General features: G+C 34.2%; 1 protein-coding gene across 7 annotated transcripts in view; it reads left to right on the top strand.

Moving 5' to 3' along the window:
* Nucleotides 1-21,717, top strand: part of SUSD4 (sushi domain containing 4) — an 81,315-nt gene extending 59,598 nt beyond the window's left edge. For 6 of the 7 annotated variants that reach the window (XM_058165495.1, XM_058165492.1, XM_058165490.1 and 3 more), the window contains 3 exons: nt 528-672; nt 2,515-2,897; nt 5,713-6,950. In XM_058165495.1, coding sequence (XP_058021478.1) covers nt 528-672; nt 2,515-2,897; nt 5,713-5,741 — 557 coding nt within the window. In that variant the 3' untranslated portion in view covers nt 5,742-6,950. Of the gene's footprint in view, nt 1-527; nt 673-2,514; nt 2,898-5,712; nt 6,951-21,046 lie in introns of those variants that run through there. The other variant, XR_009152980.1, reaches the window with a different exon arrangement.
* Nucleotides 21,718-25,520: the final 3,803 nt, after the last annotated feature.

Raw genomic sequence — 25,520 nt, 5'->3', positions numbered from 1 at the left:
TGCCTCCATAATATTTTATTACTTGTAGCATTTATTTTGCTTTCAAAACAGAAATATCCACAGGAGGTGTCCCAATCCAAACCCTGCTCCTTTTGTATATGTGCAATGTCAATAAATATTTATTTTTTTTATTTATTTATTTTGTCACACAGTATATATAAGCATAAGCATGAAATAATTGTACAATATATAAGCATATATATGAGTATGAGTATGTAACAACTATATTAATATAGTCATATATATATGACTATATTATAAATATATATATAAATATATCAGCAATGTGTGGTTTATCTCCCATGGCCGTGGCCACCATCTTTCTGTTTTGAACTGTAGATATCACTGCTTTCACATGTGATCATTTATTAGATTGGAAATAAATTTGTAAAAGCATAAATAAATGTAAACAATCATATTTGTTGTGTTTGTAGCTCTGTAGATTAGCTTGTAGTTTGGGTTCTGATTCTTGTGTATACTAAAAGGCCATTATTATCTAGTGTTTCGTATTACTCTTTGTTTCACAGAACAAGCCTGGCCAAATAACCAGGAAACTCTTTTGCGGACATGGAAGATTGTGGCATTCACTGCTACTAGTGTTCTTCTAATGCTTCTGTTAGTTATTCTTGCCAGAATGTTCCAGACCAAATTTAAGGCACATTTCCTTCCAAGGTTAGTATTGGTTTAATTTTTGCATTAAAAGCAGTTAATGATTCTTAGGAATTTTATTTGCAACTGATTTGTACTACAATTAACTTATATAACTGTAATAACCTGCTTTGTTTTCTGAAAACAGTACGATCAATGTATCATATTAAAGTAGGAGTATTGCGCTTTTCAGAGTCAAGTAAAATGTTCTCATCAATTGTGTCCAATTATTATTTTTTTGGCATTCCCACTTCCTTTCACTCATTCTTCATATATTTATTTTATAATTAAAACTTCATTCTATATTCCCAAATTATCTAAATATATTTATTTCATTCTGCACTAATCATACACTTTTGTATCCAATACATATTTACTTTTGACCATATCTCTTTTTATACAATTTTAAGTAATGTCTTTCTCCATTTATTGGTTTGCTTTTTCACTTTTCTTGATCTAGAAAACATTTATTTTCATATAACAAAAGTGAACAGAAGCAAGTAATTTATACATAGACATTTTCATTTCTTTAAGCAAACGCCTATTCTGTGTGACAGACACCATATTAACCTATTTTAATATATTTTAATACCATATTTTGTAAGTTTAAAACTATTATATTCATCTTTCCATCTTTAATAAACATTCCAGCAAGATACAAAACTCATCTACCTGTTCTAACTTTTCACTGTTTAACATACAGCTTGTACTTCCCCCATCAAGCCCACCTACCTTGATCAGTTACTTAGCCATTCATTTAGTTTTCTTTGATGGGGGAGGCTTATGAAACAGACACTGCAAGAATTTTCTGCAATGGAAAACAGACTGCTTTCATTGACTGCAAAAGCAAAGCTGTAGACTTCCTATGTAGTAAGTGAATTGCAAGTTTCAAAGGTAAACATAGCTTTTCCTTGTTCAACAAGGAGGGAGAGCCATACAAGCATGAAATGTTTTAGTGGGTAAAGCATTCTGCTAGCAAACACAAACGGATGTCTGGGAAGCTTCAGTGTCTTGTTTAAAAAAGCTTCACTGACTACATCATTTCATTTTTAAGGCCAAATCTGTTTTGGTTTTTTAAATGTATAGCATATTCCCTAAGCATTCCCTAAGCAGGACTCCTCTAGTGGCATTAGGGCTGCAACTCCCAGAATGGATCCAGGAAATTATAGGCCAATCAGCCTGACATCATGGAAAAGATAATAAATAATCAAGCGGAGGGTTTGTGGGTACCTAGAAATAAACAAGGTGATTACAAAAAAGGAGCATAGGTTTGTTAAAAACAGTTCATACAAGGCAAAACTTATATCCATCTTTGATGAAATGACTAAATTAGTGGACCAACAAAATGTTATGGACATAGTATTCTTGGACTTCACTAAAGCATTTGATGAGCAGATGACAGTGAACTTACTTTCTACATTTTTCTATCTTGATAAGATGTGATAGACAGTACCACCACCAGATGGATTTGCAATTGGCTAATCAACCATACCCAGTGTGTAGTCCTTAATGGAACTACATCTACATGAAAGGAAGCTTTGGGGTACTTCAGGGTCCTGTTTTGGGCCCAGTACTGTTTAATATCTTCATAAGTGATCTAGACAAGAAGATAAAATTATAACTCATCAGATTTGCAGATGACACTAAGCTGGAGGGGGGAGGGGAATTGCTAACACTTTGGAAGATAGATAGATTCAAGATTCAGAAGGACCTTTACAGAGTTGAGCCTTGGGCCCTATCCAACAATAACTGCATTTCAAATGATTTAAAATTTTGTTCTCGAAGAACTCTGTTTCTGGCAAAGGATGTTCAGTCATTCTCAACATCATTTTTATACACATACATTCTCTTTTTCCCCTGATCTAGAGATACTCAAGAGAATTGTAGCAATGGCCCAGACTTTGTGGTGGTGGATGGTGTTCCTGTCATGCTTCCTTCTTATGATGAAGCTGTGAGTAGTGGCATAAATGAGTTGGCATCTGGATGTGCACCCCCTGCAGGCCAGGGATATGTTTTTCAAGCCGATGATCAGAATCCTCCAGCTTATCCTGGACCAGATGATTTGAACAGGTTGCCAGCTGAATTTGACACCTGTGACAGCATTTCAGGCTCTTCAGAACTTCTCCAGAGTTTATACACATCTTCTGCATGTCAGATGGGAGCTCATCCTGTCTCAGACAGAACTGATGTTATCAACAGCACCACTGAAGAAGTAGCATCAACCAGCCCAAGCATTGATATTGCTGATGGTAATTTTGAATGTTGAACCTTATGTAGGATTATTTTAGCGTCAGTTTTTTCCATATGGAAAAGCCATGAGATTGTGCTTGGGAGAAGCAAACTATCCTCAGATCCATGGTCTGTCTCTTTGTTCTAGCTTCTCTCTCTCTCCTCCCCACCCCCATTTTTTTTCTAGCAGAGCTTCTTTACAAGCCAATTTTTTACTGCTGATCCAGCAAGTATATATCTGTCATTTATTGGCAGGAAATGAACTGGTGGATGGTGGGTACGCTTCATCATCAATGTTAATTGGAGGACACCAGTTAATTATGCCATTCAGAGTCTGAATATCTGATTGTGTTTCTGAAATACTTTTATTAATATTGATTTCTGTCTGTTATAAGATGCAGTTCTGATTCATCTCAAAAAATCAGGACAAGCAAAGCGAATATTTTTGTTCATAATCAATACTACGTGTCAACCAAATTTATTGTTAATGTTTTTGTTGTGACAGAATATTTGTTGGAGACTCTGTTTAGCTTGTTTTCATAGACAGTTATTTATTCATAGAATCAGTAAATAATTAGGGAACTTAAATAGTTATCTAGGTACAGAATATGAAGATAGCCATGTATGGCTATCTCATGAGCCCAGATTCCAAAACCTCCAATCTATTTTGGTCAGGTGCATTTTTGAAGTTTTGAGGGTATCCTGTAAATGCCCCAAATTTTTGAAAAATTCCAAACCCAGAATAAAAAAATCTATATTTTGACAGAATGAAAAAAGTAACATTTTTAATGTTGAGTTCTTGAAAACTCAAGAAACTCCAAAACCCCAAAAATCAATAATTCAGTTTTGAAGCTAAATATTTATTAAATTTAAATGCCACCTGTCTTACTATCCAAAGCGATAATGTTTGGCTGAATAGCATACGAATACTTAGCCTTACTGTATATTTTGTGTTTGTGTTTGCTGAGTTTTCTTTTAAAGTAGGTTGCCAGTTAATTTTTGTTACAGTCCATAATCTTTAACTTTCATGTAACAAGGAATTTAATACAATGATAATTTTAACTCTCTGGAATGTAGCAGTCTATTTTCTCTGTGCACAAAGGACCTTCAGTGAACATACTATAAAGCCCATGTTTAGTCTCTCCCACTGTGTCTGTCACTTAATTATCTCCACCAATGCCAATAGAGAATAAACCAATTGATTGATGATTAATTACATGCTATCAATAACAAGAGTTGGAAGGGACCTTGGAGGTCTTCAAGTCCAACTCTCTATTGTACAATATTATACGTATTGTACAGTCATTCTGATTTTTTAAAGAACTTGATCAAGTTGTGGTTGATTCTTAACAATCACATAGATTTTCTCCGTGATGAGGTGGAATCTGTATCTGCTGTCTTATTAATTAATATTGTCTTTAAGACTCCGTTTCTTGGAGGAGTGTTTTTAAATCCCATCAAGGGATGTTGGAACACTCAGAACAAAATGGAATGTCCAGTTTTGTCCCAACTCAGAATAGAATTTCAGGAGAAATTTTCTCTTCTATTGGATTTAGGTGACTAAAGACAATTCTGGTACTTGGTTTTATAACTTAATTTTGAAGCGGGCTGAAAAAAGAAGTCATGCTGATATCCTAGTTACACCCAAATTATTCTTTTTTTTTGTTATAACCTTCAAGTTAACCAATTAATATTTCAAGATCCTATAAAAATCATGTCTTTTTACTGAGTATGGATTTTCTGAATACCAGTATGTGCATTTCAGTGGGCTAATATGCTGAATATAATTGTGCTGTAGTCTAATAGCATCTTCTACAATATCAAAGAAAGTACAAATTTAATGTTTGTAATTTATTATAAGTGAAACAGTGAAATTATGCAAAACCTACCATTCCAGGAATTGAGTGTTTTGCAGAATATTCTGTTCTTCTAAATCGAACTTCTCCAGCCATTCTGGGAATAGTCTGGAAGTTTTGGGAACCAAATCTTGCAAATCTTTAGTTAATCATTCACAGTGTGTTCCAGTTGAAACAGGTATATGAAGAGAATAGCATACAACATTCGATTCCTGAAACTGTAGAGTTTATTTGCTTATATTCTCCTTTGTTTATTTGCTTATTTATTTATTTGTTTTCAGCCTTTATTTCTTTTACAAACAAATCAGAGCAGCAACATATCCTATTTCCCTAAAGACACAGAATTACTCTAAAAGCCCTAACACATTTTAGTCTTGAAATTCCTTCCATTCTGGAACAAAGCAGAATGCAACAAAATTAAGTGGATAGTATAGTGCCATAATTATACAAATGACCCAAATTCAACTGAAATATATATTATAAGTGGTCCGTGTTTAGTGATTACCATGTGTAATGACCAGTCTTACTTATGACAGTGACAAAAAAGTAGATTTATAGTCAGTTTACATTTTAAGACCTTTGAAAGTCTAAAACACAAACAAAACTGAAATAAGATCATACACAGTCAAGACTTTTTCCTAATGACTGAATTGTGGTCACTCAGTGTGGACTACCTATATGCCAAATTTAAGCTATATCATCTGCCATAAGGCACATTCGCCAGAAAAACTGCTTCATTGCACAGCCATTTATAAAGTGCCTTGAATAAATTGAATTGATTCTATGAAGTCACTGATTCTGATTATACAAGTAATTGTGCAGAGAATAATTACAAAAGATTGCCTGAATTCCTGCATAACTGAATTATCTTAAGAACTGGCAGGCTTATTGCTGATATGTTGTAACACAATAAAATTGCAGGTCATTCCATATGACAGTTCACAATTAAAGCCCATTAATTCTTTCTTTTATTTTCTAGAAATTCCATTGATGGATGAAGACCCTTAATCTGCACAAATATTTCTCATATCTTATTGGGGCAGGGGAATAAATCATTTACATATGTATACATACATATCTATATTATCTATATGAATCTCTATATAAAGACTGATTACAGATGGAGGCAAGGATATTTTCTGTTTTTATAAATCTTCCTCATTATAATGTCATCAGATTTTGTGCGCATATTTTAAATCAACTTTGGGGTTGAGAGCATCAGCTATTCAACAGCAGCTTTACAAAATGAATCCTGAGGATTTGATGAGACTAAACGTTACAGGAGAATTACACGTTTGTGAAATAGTGACAAGTGTATCTGCATCGCAGGAAGTTTTAACAGATGTTTTAAAACACCAATGAAGAGTAGACAAAGGTACAAGTGCAAGTCATAATAGAAGTATTTCAGATAATGTAAATTCTGTTTAATCAAAGCTGCTTCATATTTATGATGGACCATAATTTACAAATTTAATTTATTAAGGGAGAAATAAATGTTTGAAATTAAAATCAAAGAGGGTCACTTCTAAATTTCTTCATGAAATTCAAGGTGGAAACTTTTACTGCGAGCAAATAAAACACTTGGACTCAAGGAAAAGCTTAATCATTGGGGGTAGAAACTCATATGAAGGAACCTGAAGATTATATTGAAATTAAGTAAAAGTACTGTAGATGATACTCTAAAGAATACGATATGTCACAGGCAAATGATGAAATATTGATACTTCCTAATTATTGTGTTAGGGGATCTGGGGAAGGGAGGCATTAAAATACTTCATTGAACATGGGAACATATAAAAATACAAAATATTTTTTATTCCAAAAAGCAAATGTTGGGAAATCTTTAGCCTCAGATACGTAGTAAGAGACCTGGGTTCAGTAGCATCTAAGAGTCATAGAATGGTTATTCTCATGAAAGAAAAAGAAAACTAAATTGAGTGTGAACAGTTTTGAGTGCTTTAGGACTGAATATCACAGAAGAAAATGCTATTAGTTGGGTGACACTGATCAGGAAGTGATTGCATATACAGGTAACTTTTGTATATATAAATTTTCATTATATATTTTTCTACTGTATAGTCATTTGGATTGTGCTATGGGGTAAAGATATGACTGAATTTTTAAAAGAATGAGCTATCAATGCAGTAATTATAGCTGAAAGTAACTTCATTTCATTTCATTTAAAGATGTGGGTAAAAAAATAAATAAAATGCTTAAGAAGAATACAGGCTTGAAAAGATTCCTTTTTTATATAAGGTTGCCTATAGACCAGGGGCAAAATTCACTTACCTTCCCTACTGGTTCGCAAATGTGCACACGTATGAAAATCGTTGCAAAAAAGGAATGTCATGACATCCGTGCGGGTGGGCAGGGCTTTTCACAGTCGGCCCTACTGTATCGCGCGATCCAAATAGAACCAGCTGAATTTCACCCCTGCTATAGACATTATATCTTTAAGCCTTACAGTACTGCTGAACAGAGAATCGGAACAGAGAAGCTTCTATTGTGAGAAAGCAACTAAAGTATTCATCCAGCTGCAATTTAAGCCACATTTAGGATGTAATAGGACAACAAGATTAAGCACACATTTGGGGGTTAAAAAGCAGCTTTAAAGTATCCTGGGATCCTCAGAAGGTTGGTCGATTTTTGTGCCATATCCCATCAAAAATATATTCCTCCACTACCCACCTGCTTTTGGGCAGAAAGAAAGATAGATAATGTCTTCTCTACCAAGTCAAATGGTCATTTCAGCCACTGAACCAGAGGTGGGTTTTAACAGGGTCTGACCAGTTCTAGAGAATTGTTAGTAGAAATTTTGAGTAGTTCGGAAAACTGGTAATAAAAATTCTGACTGGCCCCACCCCCATCTATTCTCTGCCTCCAGAGTCCCAGCTGATCAGGAGGAAATGGGGATTTTGCAGTATCCTTCCCCTGGAGTGTGGTGGGAATGGAGATTTTATAGTATCCTTCTCCTGCCATGACCACCATGCTACACCCACAGGACCGGTGGTAAAAAATTTGAAACCTGCCACTGCCCTGAACATGGGTTCCTGATTCCAAAGCTTGATATTGAGACCGAAACTCAAATATTATTTTCAGGGTTAATTTACTGTTGGATCAGTAAATGTCAAATTGATATAAAAGATTTTTGAAGCCACACAAATCATGTTGATTTTGTTTTTACCTCTCTTATTTCTTCTTTATCTTCTGTATCTCAGAGAGCTTGCATCTCTTGATGATCATTTTTCTTTCATTCTATAACAACATTAAAAATAACATGCTATATGCATTTTATGTACATTTGAATCTTACTTCTGTAAATAAGTAAGTAAATAGCTTACTGTTAGAGCTATTTTGATTTAACAACAACCATGACAAGAAGGGTATGCAATAAACATAATGCTAACAGTCTCAATTCTTCAAGCTATAGTATTAGGAAATGTTTCTCTAACATTTGCAATCCTTCAAACAACCCAGTAAATCATATAGAAGATTATTTTAGACAAAACAGAAATAAATTGTTAGTGTCTTTTAAATTTGCTTTCAAATAACCATTCCTGGTTATTTGAAATTAATTCATAATTTTTAGTAATACCTTGCAAAATTTAATAAAATCACGAGTACAGTTTAGTCTAAGATTTCTGGGAATAAAACACTCAGTAGATAACATTTTTTTTCTGAAGGATCCACAGTGTAAATAACAAATGACACAACAGGCCAGGATATGTAGGTGACAATGACAGATATAAAATTTCAGAATAATGGCTCATGTAAATTGAGGTAGATATCCTTGAGGTAAGAATAATGGCTGAATTGAGCATCTAATTTCTGCTTCGAGAGCACAGATTAGAGATTCTAGATAGGCAATCTGTCCATGTGGACTATTAATTTGTTTATAAATAGGACAGTATCCAGTTTTGAAAAGAGTACTGTGAAAGACAACTGCAAAACAAGTATTACACTGAACTAAGCCAGTCATTTTGAAATAAAATAAATAAATCTCAAGCGCACTAATGTATTATTGCTATTTTTGGTTTAAAGTTATATGATATGATAGGGCTGCTACCTTTGTCCTCTGTACTCCCTCTCGGTCTCCCGCACTCACAGCCAGCATCTCCTCCCACCACCCCCTGGGAAGTTAAAATGCAAACTCTTTATTAATGTTATCTTTCAAAGGGCCGCAAACATAATTGTATGCAATTTGCAAACTGAATCTAAGGGATTTAAGTGCTATTACTATGTCACTGAGATTTATTGAGTCATGAATGTTTAGATAACTTTCTATTATGCAGTAAATAATATATTAGTACATGGTTCTATATACATCGAACAATTGTTATTTATGGAATACATTTTTATAATACATTCCTTTTTTTAAAAACACACTGAGAGGAACATTTTCCGGATCTAATCCTACATCAGTGATCAGACCATTTAAGAAAAATATAATGATACTGTGAGAACTATGGAACAACATATCTTTGATTGTATGATATCACTTTAAATACTTCTTTAAATTTAAAAAGTAATTTCCTTCTCAAATGACAGATCAAATTATACTAAGATTCAAACTGGACATACATTCTTCATTTTCTATTCATATTCTTACAAAATGTTTACATCTGCAAAATTGTATTACAGCTGCACAAAATCTGGTTCCTTCAAATATAATGGAACTGTGAGTCCCTGAATTTCAATGGTCCATTGAATGGGAGCCAATGGTCCCAAATGCAGTTGCAAAAGATACTCCAATCTCTTGATGATTCTTCCTGCTTCTTGCTTCTAGTTTATGTTCCCTGTTTGATGTTCCAAATTAGGATTTTATTGTTGTTGTTGTTATTGTTTTGCACTAACTCTAAACCTTATTTGTTTTCAGTTTAAATCAGTGTTTTACAACGTTAAGTGTTTTAAGATATATAGACTTCAGCTTCCCCACACAGCCAGCCAAACACTGGATTAAATAGTCTGAAGAAATCCTTTCAGTATTTGCATTCAGTATTTGCACCCTTTGGACTTTCAGTGAATAGTTTGTAGCTAACTAAGTGTTGCTTATTACATATTGCACTTTTGAGTCAGAGCCTTTTGTGAACTATGCTGACTCCACCTTAGATTGGAAGAATATAGTTTCACTTGCTCTACTTTAATTGCTGCTCTTTAACAAATTGCTGTATCTAATATTAAGCCATTTGAAGACATAGTTACCTATTATCTGGTGCTTCTGAATGACTACTTTTGAATGTCTCTTATGTTGCCATCTTTGCCATTTGTTGCAAATACAGTAATGGGACTTTTTTTTAGGTATATGGGATGCACAATTACTTACAATATTAATTTATATTCTACTTTTTCCTCTAACGAGTTTAAGCAGTTTGATAAGGCACTGCATCACTTTGATGTTTCCATTTTTTGCCTATTAATTAACCTCTTCAGTAAGTTGGTATTGGGCACATTTTGATAGGGTTTAATATTTATATCATATATTGTATATAAATAGATCATTGCTTCCCATAGAAGATAATATATGTAGCTCAAGTTGAAGTGTGAAGTCCTGGGTGATCTCTGAGCTTGGTTACCCATGAGATTTGCTCCCTGTTTCTATACAGCATATACAGTGTACTGTATATATAGGGTAGCTTACCCTGCCAGTGGCCAGTTACTATACAAACCAAGCTACTGTATAAACAGGGAGCAAACCTCACACTCACTAGCAATGATGATGTTAACTAGTCAGTAATGAAATATCTGCAAGCAAATAACAAAGCTCAGAGAGTACCAAGGACTCCATATAAAATGTCTAACAAGAATAGACATATGCGTAAAATAAGATTTTCTTGTAGCATGTGCGGACATAAGTTATCATTCAACCATGACTCATTTCCACATTTTAATAGGGGAACAGCAAAATGTTTTTAAAATACATTTTGAGGGAGAAACTAACCAGGCAAGTTAACTAAGTTCTCTTTTTAATATTAAGAACGGGTCCAATGCTATCATAAAAATGGCTGATTTTACATCTAAAGCAGCTAAGAATGCATTAACAGTAACTGTAGACTGATGTGATGTACTTCTCTCAAGCTGGTGTGCTGAAGAGCTGAAACAGCACAGCATGTGCCAGCAGCAATTTCTTTGTTAATGTCAACTACAAAATACTCAGCAAATCTCCCAGGCAGCTACACTGGGGGCTGTGGATTACAAATGAATTTGCCTGAGAATGAACTGGATTTGCAATATCTGAAGCTTCATTTGTTCATAAACAAGCCTGGCTTTTATCCAACAGAGTATGTAGGGCTATTTGGTGCTCTTTACTACCTGTTCTTATTAAGCTGTTATTTCCTTCTGGTACTCAACTGTGAGTTTCATTTGACAGAATAACAGAATTGGAAGGGATATTGGAGATCTTCTACTCCTGCACAACCAGGAGACCATAATACCACTCAGGACAAATGGCTGTCTGATATATTAAAGAAGCCCCATCACTGGAGGTTTTTAAGATATTGGACAGCCATTTTTCCAGAATGTATAGGCTCTCCTGCTGCTTGTGCAGGGAGTAGGACTAGAAGATCTCCAATGTCCCTTCCAACTCTCTTATTCTATCCAATGAAACTCTCAGTTGAGTACCAAAAGGGAAGAGGAGCTTAATAAGAACAGCTAGTTAAGAACACCAAATAGCCCTACCTACTCTGTTGCAGAAAAGCCAGCTTGTTTACTGGATTGGGCATACATGATGGCTTTTGAAAACTAAATACATTTTCCTTTTAAAAATAAAAACATCTATCAGAACTGAAGATACTCAGACTTTCAAAGCCTGTAACATAAATGCACTTGACTTTATAGCTTAGAAACTGCAACACTAAAAGTTTAATTTAGCCATCAACCAGCAGAGCTAAAGATATACCTGTCTTTATAATCTGATGGATGTAGAATACAAGTTTAGCAAGGTCCTTATTCCAGACCAATGTACTGTGAAACACCCTAGAGATGTATAGTGTTGATTTGTGACATTAAACATAGGTTAAATATATTGATTAGTATTCTAAATCACTAGAATTTGTCTACCTATCTGCTACCTGTCACATAAGGCAGAGGTTAAAATTCAAACTGATGTGTACATGAGTTTAAAGCATAGTATTATCCGTGTAAAACATGAAATAATGTGGGTGAGATGAAAGCTGTAGATAGGAATAAATCTTCAAGAATCAAATTAGACTTTCAGTTGACAGGTTGGAAATAGGCAACCTTTGCCTTTGCAAATATGCTTCAAAAATATTTGCTACCATATTTAGCTGAAAGAAAGTCAATCCTTAATATCAGTTGACACCTCCTAAAAAGGATGCTTAGGCAGAAAATTATAAATGTACAAAAATTTTCTGTGGGCAGAGAATATAGAATTATAAATGTACAAAAATTCTCCGTGGGCAGTGGGCATAGAGTATATGAACAATTTCTAGAGCACACGTTCTCAAAAATAAAGCAAGGGGTGGAACCAGGATATTAAAAAAAAACCTGATTAAAATTAATCGCTTACAAAATATTTTTTAAAATAATTCCCATCAGTTTATAACTATGGTAGACAAACCTTCATATACAGACACAGAAACACATGGATTTCCTTTCCTCCTTCCAATAGAAAGAGAGAGAAAAAAATAGAAGACTAAGATGGTACATATTTTGAAAAATTATTTGGATAAAGTACTTCAGATTTTAAGTAAACCAGAGATTAAGGTTAATGCAATTTGGGAAGCAGCAATGCTTTTATGTTGAGATAGAAACCTTGAACAAGCCAAGTTGCTTTAATGATGCTGATCTCACTCTTCTGAGATTCTTTTGCAACATGTTGGAAGCAAGCGGAACCTTGACCAAGATATGAAAAGGGGAAGGATACTGGTTACCAGTGAAAAAGGGAAGAGGAAGAGAGGGACCAACTGGGTGAGGTTGCAATGAGACAGAAGAAGTAACTGGAATGGGGGAAGAAAAGAGATGGAGCCTCTGTTCAGTTGTTACAAAACATGATAAATTCCCCAGGGAAGCAGCAAGTAAAATCCTTGCTATGTTGTAGTCCCCAGCAAAACCTGGAAGGAAGAAAAAACACCTTAGCAGGGCAATTTTATGCCTGGCAAATTTTATTCTTGGTGTATTTTATACCTTCCTGGAAAAGATACCAACCCAACAAAGTCTTGTCCAGAGGCTTATCATTGGTCTGAAAAATGTGCTTCAATATAGCATACATTTCCACAGAAGTCCTCCTTTCTCATTTATGCTGTTCAAGTATGTTTGTATTTGCATAGCATGTACTAGCCCACTGCTCTGATAGATTGTTAGCTTTATTTTTGAACAATTGTACGTCAGCCAGACACAATGTTTGAGTTGGGTGGCCATATGAATTATTTAAAAACTAATTAATAAATAAACCATATGAGTAGGTTAACCTCATGTATGATTATATATATTTATATATTCCAGGACAAAAAAATTAACCGAAACTTTAAAAACTTGATGATGGATGTTGGAAGAATACACCGTCAAAGGAAAACATTTTTTCTGAGAATGTTAATTCTGAGAATTCAGAATCTAAATTTAGTAACAAGGTTATCATTATTGTGGGAAAAGAAAATATAGCAAGCATCTGTTTTGAAGAGCTATTTTTAATAATAATCTAATTATTTATGGAGAACTCAGCTGAATTAAAGTGGGATACCCTTATGTTTAAATCCCTAATTTGTATTTGAGATTTAGAAACTCCATTTTTGATTATATACCTGCAATTTGTTTCATTATGTGGCATTAAGTCAGTGTCAACTCTTAGTGAACACATAGATTTTCTTCATGACAATCTGTCCCTAACCTGGGCAGGGATGAAATCGACTTACCTTCCTTACTGGTTCGGAAGTCCACATGCCGTGTCACATGTGCACACAGACCTTCTGTGCATGCACAAATCCTGCACATGCGCAGAAGGTAAAAAACACATTGCTTCCTGGTTAAAACCAGGAAGTAATGACACCCGGGCGGCGGGTGTTGCCAGTGGTTCGCTGAACCACCAGCCACAATCACTACCGGATCACGAGATTTTTTTTTTTTTTTACATTTATATCCCGCCCTTCTCCGAAGACTCAGGGCGGCTTACATTTTGTAAGGCAATAGTCTCATTCTATTTGTATATTTATATACAAAGTCAACTTATTGCCCCCCCCAACAATCTGGGTCCTCATTTTACCTACCTTATAAAGGATGGAAGGCTGAGTCAACCTTGGGCCTGGTGGGACTAGAACCTGCAGTAATTGCAGGCAGCTGTGTTTAATAACAGGCTTCTTACAGCCTGAGCCACACCGTGGATCCAGTCAGAACCGGGAACAATTCACCCCCTGAACCTAGGTCCTTCAGATTTTCTAGTAATATACTTAGCATCAATGAAATTGAGTTTATTCATGTTGCTATTGGTCATTCTCTTATCTTTTTTTTTACTCTTCCAAACAAGAGAACATTCTCCAAAGAATTAGGTATTCACTTAACCTATCTGAACTATGATATTTGATGCCTGGTCATTTGTGTCTCAAATGAGAATTCCAGGTTGATTGGTTTGCCTGTTTTTTTTTTGTTTTGTTTTTTATTGAAAAAGTTTTTACAAAAATTTTCACCCCCCCTTTTTTTCCCCCTCCCCCCCACTCCATCCCCTCTCCCCTCCCTCCAAAACCACCCTCCTCCCTCCCCCCCAACTTCCCAGAACAAACACAAGATATAGTTCAAAAGAAAAAACAATCATTCGCTAAATTTTCTCTAACACAAATTATAATCCTCCCCTTCTTCTCAAATCCTAACTTCCCCCATACAAATCAAAGATAAATACATCCTAATCATTCAAAAGCAATCTGATATCTATTTTGCGTATATTCAATCCATTTTTTCCATTCAGTTAGATATTTTTCTTGTGTAGTGTCTTTCAAAAAGGCTGACATTTTAGCCATCTCAGCCAAATTAGCAACTTTCAATATCCATTCTTCTATTGTAGGTAACTCTTTTTTCTTCCAGTATTGTCCTATCAGTAGTCTTGCCGCTGTTATTAAATTTAAAATCAACTTAGTCTCGATTACTATACAGTCCGTAATAATTCCCAATAAGAAAAATTGCGGTAGGAACTTTATCTTCTTTTTCAAAACATTTTGTATAATCCACCAAATCCTTATCCAAAAAGCCTTAATTTTCTTACAAGTCCACCAAATATGAAAATATGTAGCATCATCACAATTACATCTCCAACATTTCGCTTGCATATCTGGATACATACATGATAATTTCTTAGGGTCTAAGTGCCACCTATAAAACATTTTATAAAAATTTTCCCTCAAGTTCTGTGCTTGCGTAAATTTAAGATTTCTAACCCAAATTTTTCCCAAGTTTCCAAAAATATTGGTTCTTGAATATTTTGTGCCCATTTTATCATACAATTCTTTATTAAATCCCTTTCAGAGTCTATTTCTATCAACACATTATACAATCTATTTTATTTATTTTATTTATTTTATTTTTATTTGTCATAACAATATATATATACAAGCGTTGCATAAAGGGTTATAAATATATGAACGTATATATGAGGAGAAATGAGGTACTAAAAACGTATATATACATAGGGAAAGAAACAGTAGGACAGGAACGGTAGGCACGTTTGTGCTCTTATGCACGCCCCTTTAGAGTCCTCTTAGGAAAGTGGTGAGGTCAACCGTGGACAGTTTTTGAGTGAAACCTTTGGGGTTATGAGAAGAAACCACAGAGTCAGGTAATGCATTCCAAGTATATACAATTCTGTTACAGAAATCGTGTTTTCTGCAATCTAAACTGGAACGGTTGACATTGAGTTTGAATCTGTTTGTAGCTCTTGTGATATTGTTATTGAAACTAAAAAAGTCATTGACAGGAAGGACATTACAACGGATGATTTTATATGCTAAACCCAGATCCAGTCAAAGGCGACGAAGTTCCAAGTTTTCTAGACGCAAGATATCAAGTCTGGTGGAATAAGGTATTTTATTAGTTTCAGAGGAATGGAGAATTCTTCTCGTAAAATACCTTTGGACACGCTCAACTGTGTTGATGTCAGATATATGGTAAGGGTTCCAGACAGGAGAGCAGTAATCAAGAATTGGCCTAACAAATGTTTTATATGCTCTGGTCAGTAGCGTGGTGTTTTTTGAAAAGAAGCTACGTAAAATTAAGTTGACAACTCTTAGAGCCTTCTTAGCTATGTAGTTGCAGTGGGCTTTGGAACTTAAATCGTTAGATGTAAAAACTCCAAGGTCTTTGACAGGGTGGGGGTCATCTGCGAGGCAATGTCCATCAAGCATGTACTTTGTGATTGGGTTCTTTCTTCCAATGTGCAAGACTGAGCATTTACTGGTTGAAATTTGTAATTGCCAAATTTTAGACCAGGCAGATAGATGATCAAGGTCCTTTTGAATTGTGGATGCATTGTCAGTGGTGTTGAAAAGTTTGACATCATCAGCAAAGAGAACACAGTTACTTGAGATATGAATACAAAGATCATTTATGTATATTATAAAGAGAGTAGGTCCAAGAACGCTGCCTTGAGGAACACCACTCTTGACAGGAACAGGATTTGAAAGAGCATTACCAATTTTAACTATTTGTTGGTTGTTTGACAAAAAAGCAGATATCCAGTGGTGTAAGGGTCCTGAAATGCCATAGGATTTTAATTTTAGGAGAAGTTTATCATGTACTACTGAGTCAAAAGCTTTGCAGAAGTCTATGTATATTGCATCTATTGATTTACCTAGTTCAAGATTAGTAGTCCATAGGTTTTTACAGTAGAGAAGTTGTAGATTGCATGATAATTTTTTCCTGAAGCCAAATTGTTTATTTGAGAGAAGGTTGTGCATTTCTAAGTGTAAGGTAATGGATTGGTTGATGATGGATTCCATAACCTTGCAGGTGACGCAACATAGGGAGATAGGTCTATAATTATCAACTAAGCTGGGGTCGCCTTTTTTGAAAACTGGAATGACTGTGGCTAGCGACCAGAGACTGGGAAGGGAACTGGTTCTAAAGGCTATATTAAAGATTATACTTAGGGGTTCTGCTAGATTACTAGAGAGTTTTTAAAAAAAGTAAGCACAAAGACCATCAGGTCCAATGGATAGAGATGGCTTCAATTTTCTTAGAGCTTTACCAACATTTTCTTCTGTAAAATCAACATTTATTAAGTTGTCATGCTCATTGATTGTACAAATTGGGAATGTGGGATGAGTGCCATCACTGTTGACAAAAACTGATGCAAAGAATTTATTAAAGAGGTTTGCTCTAGATTCTTCATCATTGTATTCATTGCCATCAGGATCTTTTAGAGGTGGCATGCGTCTAGAGTTTTTAAGCTTGTTGTTGACAAAATTATAGAAGGCACGATTGAATTTGTGCAGAAGATCTTCTTCTTGCTTGGTGTGGTAATTTGTGCATTCAGTTTTTATTTGGTTGCATATAGTTCTGTAGCGTTTTTTAAAATTAGCTACATAGCCCTTTTTGTTTCTTTTCCAGAGGGATCTTTTTTTAGATTGAAGCTTTTTTATTGATATGGGTAGTTTGCTTTTCCTAATCTTGATGGTAGTTAGTGGTACGTATAGTTCGATGACTCTGTTGATTTCGAGTAGGAAAACTCTATAGTGGTCTTCAGCAGTTATACAGGTTGAGAACAGATTTTGCCAGTCTAGAAATGAAAGATCATTGTTTATAAAGTCATAATTGGCTTTTTTGAAGTTGTAAATGGGAATGCTATTGATATGATGGTTTAAGTCACAACGTATATTAAGATGGAAGTCAATCATGCAATGATCACTGTTGGAAAAGGGTTCTCTTATTTGTAGTCCATAAATGGTATTGTTATTGTTGCAGAAGATGAGGTCAAGGCAGTTGTTTAGTCTTGTATTATTGGTTACAAGTTGTTCAAGACCTAGGTTAGTAACAGCGTTGTATATTGTTGTGTGGATTGGATCAGTTGTACTTTCATTTGTTATCCAGTTGATGAGAGGTAAATTTAGGTAACCCAGGAAGATGAGTGGATATGGGCAAGAGGCAGCCCAAGTTAGTAATGAGGTTAAAATATCAGCATGAGTAATATCGTAGTCGGGGGCTCTGTAGCATAGAATGAATCGAAGTGCGGTATTAGATGATAGATCACATACAATAGTTTCAGGAAGAGAAAGTTTGAAATCTCTTTATATGCGCCTGAGTTTGATTTATAATTTGTTTTACCAAGTTTTCTTCATTCTGCATGATACCAATTTTCTGGTCTTCTTTCCACCTAGCTCGTAATTGCCCATATTGGAACTAAGTATAGTTTCTCCCTTCTTCTTTTAATTGTTGCAAGGATTTTAATTGTAAATTACCTCTCTCAAAATATAAAAGTTCTTTATAAGTAATCATTTTCTGTTTCTGTTCTATATTTATATTCTCTATTGCATGCCTGGGGTTTGCCCAAATAGGAATTTTATAATTCAACTTTTAATAGTATTTCTTCCAGACACGCAGAAGAGCAATTCTTAACACATGATTCTTAAAGGCTCTATCCAGTTTTTTATCATACAATAAATATGCATGCCATCCATATAGTAAATCATAACCTTCTATATTCAAAATCCTTTCCTCCGTTAAGTTAAACCAATCACTTATTACCGAAAGAGCAACTGCTTCATAATATAATTTAAAATTGGGCATTTTTAAACCTCCCCTTTCCCGTATGTCTTGAATTATTTTCATTTTAACTCTTGCTTTTTTATCTTCCCATATAAATTTATTAATTCCAATCTGCCATTCTTCCAAATTTTTATCTTTCTTAATTATTGGTATCATCTGAAACAAAAATAAAAATCTAGGTAAAACATTCATTTTAATGGCTGCTATTCTCCCAAATAATGATAATTGTAATTTTATCCAACCAAGCATTTCCTTCTGAACTTTTTGCCATAATACCTCAAAGTTATTCTTATACAATTTCACATTTGAAGAAGTAATATAAACCCCTAGGTATTTAACCTTTTTTACAATTTCAAATCCTGTTGTTTCCTCTAATTTTTCTTTCTGTTGTCTAGTCATATTTTTTGTTATCACTTTTGTTTTATTATGATTTACTTTAAACCCTGAAACTTTTCCATATTGATCAATTATTTCCAACAAACATACACAGTTTATAGGATTTGACAAAATAATCACCAAATCATCAGCAAATGCTCTCACTTTATACTCATGTTGTCTAATTTTAATTCCCTCTATCTCCTTTACCTCTCTTATTTTATCCAGTAATGGCTCCAGAGTTAAAATAAACAATAATGGTGATAGGGGGTACCCCTGTCTTGTTCCTTTCACAATCTTAAAAACTTCTGTCAAACTACCATTAACTATTACATTTAGGCCAAAAAAACAAAATGCACCAGTACCGTATATGTGGTACCTTGCTCAATAGTAGTACCTGTGAGAGGGATCTTGGAGTCCTAGTGGATAACCATTTAGATATGAGCCAGCAATGTGCAGCAGCTGTTAAAAAAGCCAACACAGTTCTGGGCTGCATAAACAGAGGGATAGAATCAAGATCACGTGAAGTGTTAGTGCCACTTTATAATGCCTTGGTAAGGCCACACTTGGAATATTGCATCCAATTTTGGTCGCCACGATGTAAAAAAGATGTTGAGACTCTAGAAAGAGTGCAGAGAAGAGCAACAAAGATGTTTAGGGGACTGGAGGCTAAAACATATGAAGAACGGTTGCAGGAACTGGGTATGTCTAGTTTAACAAAAAGAAGGACTAGGGGAGACATGATAGCTGTGTTCCAATATCTTAGGGGCTGCCACAAAGAAGAGGGAGTCAGACTGTTCACCAAAGCACCTGAGGGTAGAACAAGAAGCAATGGGTGGAAACTGATCAAAGAAAGAAGCAACTTAGAACTAAGGAGAAATTTCCTGACAGTTAGAACAATTAATAAGTGGAACGACTTGCCTGCAGAAGTTGTGAATGCTCCAACACTGGAAATTTTTAAGAAAATGTTGGATAACCATCTGACTGAGATGGTGTAGGGTTTCCTGCCTGGGCAGGGGGTTGGACTAGAAGGCCTCCAAGGTCCCTTCCAACTCTGATGTTATGTTATGTTATGTTATTATCTGGGCTGTTTGCTCTCCATAAATCGTTCTAATTATTCTCATAAAACAATCTCCAAATTGCATTTTATCTATTAATTTAAATAAAAATTCCCAATGCAGGCGATCAAAGGCTTTCTCTGCATCCAAAAAAATAAATGCTGCAGAAATCTGATTGTTCTTTTCTAAATATTCCAATAAATTTACAATCTGTCTAACATTATTCCTCATCTGCCTCCTCTTTATAAATCCAGATTGATCAGTATGAATTCTTTGTTGCAGAACTAACATTAATCTATTCACTATTATTTTAGCAAAAATCTTATAATCATTATTCAAAAGTGAAATCGGCCTATAATTCCCAGGTTTAGAGCAATCCTGTTCTTCTTTTGGTATCAATGAAATGATGGGGGTATTCCCCCTCCTAATTGTATCTGATTAAATAATTCCTTAAGTGGACCTACCATCTCATTCTGTAAATTTTTATAATAAATTGTTGTAAGTCCATCTGTATCAGGGGTTTTTCCCATTTTTAATTGTTTTATTGTCAAAATAATTTCTTCAGAAGTTATAGGCCAATTCAATTCTTCCCTTTGTTCTAAGGTTAAACCTTTAGCCTTGTACTCTTTCAAATATTTATCAATATCCATATTCAAGACTGTATCTTTAGCATATAAATTTGTATAATATTCTAAAAAAGTTTTTTTAATTTTATCCTGTTGATATCTCTCTTTACCTTTATATTCTATTTTTTCTATAATACGTGCTTTTTGTCTTTTCCTTAAGATATATGCTAACCAACTACCAAGTCTATTTGCATTACAAAAAGTATTATGTTTAGCATACTGTATGTTTGTTGCCACCTGGTCTGCCATTATCATATTAAATTGACTCTGTAGTATCTTTATTGCATCTTTTAGTTTTTGATCATGTGGATTATGTATTAATAATTGTTATTTCTTTTGGATTTCCTCTTCTAAATACCTACGCTGTTTTTGTTGTTTACTTCTCTGTTTATTATTAATATATATTAAGACTCCTCTCATAAATGCCTTACTCGCATCCCAAACCATTTCTATTGATGTTCCCCTATTCAAATTATCATCAAAAAATTCTTTCATTTGTTTTTTACATTGATTTACATTATCTTCATATCTAAACAAATTTTCATTTATTCCCCAGGATTTTCTATCACCTTTTTCTTGTTGCAATTCCAACCATACTGGACTATGGTCAGATAAACACGTTGGAAATATCTTCGTTTTCTTCACCCTAAGAAGCAAATCATTAGTGATTAATATAAAATCAATATGTGAAAAAGATTGATGCCTATCAGAAAAAAAAAATCTCTATCTTCAAGATTCCGCATTCTCCATACATCTCTCAACTCAAAATCTTCCATCATCTCAAAAAAAGATTTGGGCAGCTTTGCATGTGTAGGAATTTTCTTAGAGAGAATTCTCTTATCCTTTCTAGTATCTATTACACCATTCCAATCCCCTAGTATAATAAACGATTTATAATCCCAAAGAGTCAGTTTATCATGCAACATCCTATAGAATTTTTCTTGTTGCTGATTTGGTGCATATATACCAATCAAGAGTGTCTTTTTTCCTTCTAACACAAGTTCAATAGCAATATATCTCCCTTGGATATCTGCTTCAATTAATTTGGCTGGTATATCTTTTCTCAAATATACCACTATACCATTTTTCTTATCCAAAGCTGAAGCAACAAAGTGTTTACCTAATTTTGAGTTTATTAGGTATTTTTGATCCGATAGTTTAATATGTGTCTCTTGTAAACAAAGATCATTTTTAAATTGTCTCAAATAATGAAATATTTTTCTTCTTTTCTAGTTTGCTTGTTTTCTTGGCTGTCCACTATTCTCAGGAGTCTTCTCCAATATCAGACTTCAAAGACCTCAATGTTATTCTTTTCTCTTTGTGTTAGTTTGTATTTTAATGTCTGATGTTGAAATTTAATAAAGAGATTACAAAAAAAGCCTCAATACTTTTCCTATCCTGCTATTTCAAAATCCAACTTTCACTTTCATAGTGCCACAGAAAATTGCACTGCCCGTATTATTCTGATCCCAGCACACTATTTGAATATGTTTTCTAAGGCCTTCATGACCACTCCACCAAATTTTAGTCGACAGCATATTTCTTCACTACAGACAGTCCTCGACTTCATTTAGTGACCATTTGAAGTTACAAGGGCACTGAAAAAAGTGACTTATGACCATTTTTCACACTTATGACCATTGCAGCATTCCCCTGGTTATGTGAACAAAATTCAGATGCTTGGCAACTGACACATTTATGACAGTTGCAATGTCCCAGGCTCATGTGATCTCCTTTTGCAAACTTCTGACAAGCAAAGTCAATGGGGAAGCCAGATTCACTTTACAACGGTGTCACTAATTTAACAACAGCAGTTATTCGACTAGTAACTATCACAAGAAAGATCATAAAATGGGACAAAACTCACTTAGTTGTCTCATTTAAGAGCAGAAGGTTTGGCCTCAATTGTGATCGTAAGTCAAGGACTACCTATACTTCACTGGAGTGCATAGGTTGCTTATTATGTAAGGCATTCAGCTTTTCCAAACAACCTGGAGAAAAACTACTGGACCATTCATTGTCCAGACTCTAAGCATGCAAAGCTATCCCTTGTTGGTTTGTCCAAGTACATAGAGTAAGGAAAAACAAGAAAATCCAGTTGTCACCTAAAAAAGTACCTTTGGGATAACCATGACCTGGCTGATTGAGAATCTCTACAGATAGAAAAAGCAGGAAATGTGAATTTTGGGCTTTGTTCTAACGTAGGGCAAATACAGTCTAAAGCAGCTAGAGAATACTCCTGCCCCAATCCTAATCAAATACTATAACCACTGTATTGCAATGGTTCTCTGACAGATACCCCTGGTATAATCACCCCGAACCCTCAGTACATCAAACTGCATGCTGCATGCATGCCCAGAAGTTTGCAGGGACCTTGTGCACATGTTGATTCATCTCGTCGCGTAGTTCACATCTTTTATAAGTGCCAGTTGCACACATTGGGCTATGTGCAAATTCAGATTACCAAAGTTCTTCCCTTTTCGCTAGCTTGGAGTTTATTTCACAACAAGAGAGAAAGAGCTGGAGTAGGGAACACTGGGATTTTGCATCTTCCTACAATCTCACAATTAACAATTTGGGAGGGGGGGCAAAGAAATTTTTTTTTTTTTTTATTATTATTATTTTTTTTTGCAACAAACAAACAAAAAGAAAATACATTATTACACCCTTGTGCTATACATAAAAGGAAGATTTGGGTCTTCGGATATATCCTCATGATTGCCAAAATCCACGTTCTCGAGGTACAGGTACTGAAGCGTCCAATGTTCCAAGCGCAAAGTCCACAAATGGTTTCCAAGTCTTCCAGAAAATATCTTCTTTATACACACCACTTCTAATTTTAATATCACATGTCATTTTATCATTTAAAGCTAATTTCCACATTTCAGAATTCCACTCTTCTATTCTAAAAATCACATCCAGTTTCCAATATCTAGCTATTATAATTCTACCTATTATAATCATAATTCTAATCAATTCTTTTTCATATTTTGTTAATTCTATTTCCTTAATTACCAACAATAATATAGTTTCCACTCTCAATGTTATTACTTTCCCCATCATTTCAAATATCATTTTCTCCAATTGTTGCCAAAACTTTTAACCTTATCACAATTATACCACATATGTTCATAAGTCCCCAATTCCATCTCACATCTCCAACATTTTTACTAGTTTTTTATCCATTTGTGACAATCTTACTGGAGTCAAATACCATTTCAAACAACTTTATAAGTGTGCGCTTTAATCCTTATAGATAGAGTTCTCATAATTGTACTCTTCCAATTGGCATTCGACTCTGATTCTGGTATTTCAATATTAAGATCTTTTTCCCAATTTGTCCTCAGCACTCGTTGTAATTTTTCATCAGAATTTATAATCTTATAAACCCTACTAACGAGTCCCTTTAGCCCAATTTCATCTTTCATAATCCGAGATACTAAATATTCAAATTCAGTTTCACATCTATTTATCGAATAATTTTCCTTTAGTTTTTTGTCCATTTTTCTATCTGTATTTTTCAAACCAACTTAACCCTAATTTTTCAATAATTTCTTTATTCCTCCTTTCATTTCCATAACTTTTATCCAATCTTTAATAATTTCTATATTTTCCTCTTTAATCACTTCATTACGTTTTATATTATTTTTAATCGCCAAATTCAGTTGTCTCCCCAAAAGATTATATCCGAATTAAAATTTTAACAAATTTGTTCCACATTTTTACTTAATCCTTTAACCAATAACTTCTACTTACACATTTTAAATTTGCTTTATCTAAAACCACCTTGATCCAAATTTCTATATCCTTAACTCTAAATCTCTCCAATAATTATCTTCACCTTTAAGTATTTTTACCACTATCCGGATACCATACGCACAATAATAATTAAATAATTTGGGGATTCCTAATCCGCCTTCCTTTTGATTTTGATACCACATTTTCTTCACTAATCTGGGTCTTTTGCCACCATTGCAAAATTTATCCAGTTTTTCTGATATCCTTCAATATCTTTCTCTGTCAAATTTAGTGGTAGCATCTCGAATAAAAAGTTGAACTTGGGCAGCAACATCATCTTACACATTGCAATTCTACCAAACCAAGACAACTTTAAAATTTTATATTTATCTATCTTCTTCTCAATTTCGTTAATCACCACATCATAATTAAGTTTTTTCAATTCTTTAACCTTAAGTGAAAGCACTATACCCAAATATTTCAATGTGTTTTAAATCCTTATCCCAAATTGCTCTTGCATATTCTCAGACTCATTACCATTACTATCCATCAATAATTCTGACTTTGACCAATTTACTTTCAATCCTGTCATTTCTTCAAATTCTATCAAATGCTTATATATCTTTTCAAATCTTTCTCTACATTTTCAAAATAATTAAAGTATCATCCATACAAATTTATCTTATACCCTTATATCCTTCTAATTCTTCATCTTTTCTATCATTTTGTCAATATTTCCATAGCCAATAAAAATAATGTTGGGGACAGGGACATCCTTGTCTCGTACCAGCTTCTAATTTTATCTCTTCAGTTAATATTCCATTCACCTTCACTCTTGCACTGCTCTTTTGGTACAATTTTGAAATAACATGTATAAACTTATTACCAAAACCTAAAGCCTCCACAATTACTTTAATTGTTTCCCATTGTACAGAATCAAAAGCTTTAAAAATATCCAATGATACTATACCAATTTTATCACCATTATATTCAGCTACATCTATAATATTTAATACTCTTCTAACAATATCACTCATGTATCTACCCTTCACAAACCTACTTGATTATAACTTATATATCTATCTATAAATCTATTTAATCTATTACTTATAATAGCAGTAAATATCTTTGCATCCTGATTAATTAAAGAAATGGGCCGATAGGACTCAATCCTTTCTAAATCTTTATCTGGTTTAGGAATTAGGGATATCACCGTTCTATTCCATGACGAAGGTACTTCCCCACCATGTAATATTCCATTGAATAATTTTTGCAGTCTTGGTATTATTAAT

Source organism: Ahaetulla prasina, chromosome 1, assembly GCF_028640845.1.
Source record: "Ahaetulla prasina isolate Xishuangbanna chromosome 1, ASM2864084v1, whole genome shotgun sequence".
NCBI lineage: Eukaryota > Metazoa > Chordata > Lepidosauria > Squamata > Colubridae > Ahaetulla > Ahaetulla prasina.
This window is presented reverse-complemented; position numbering and strand designations above follow the sequence as displayed.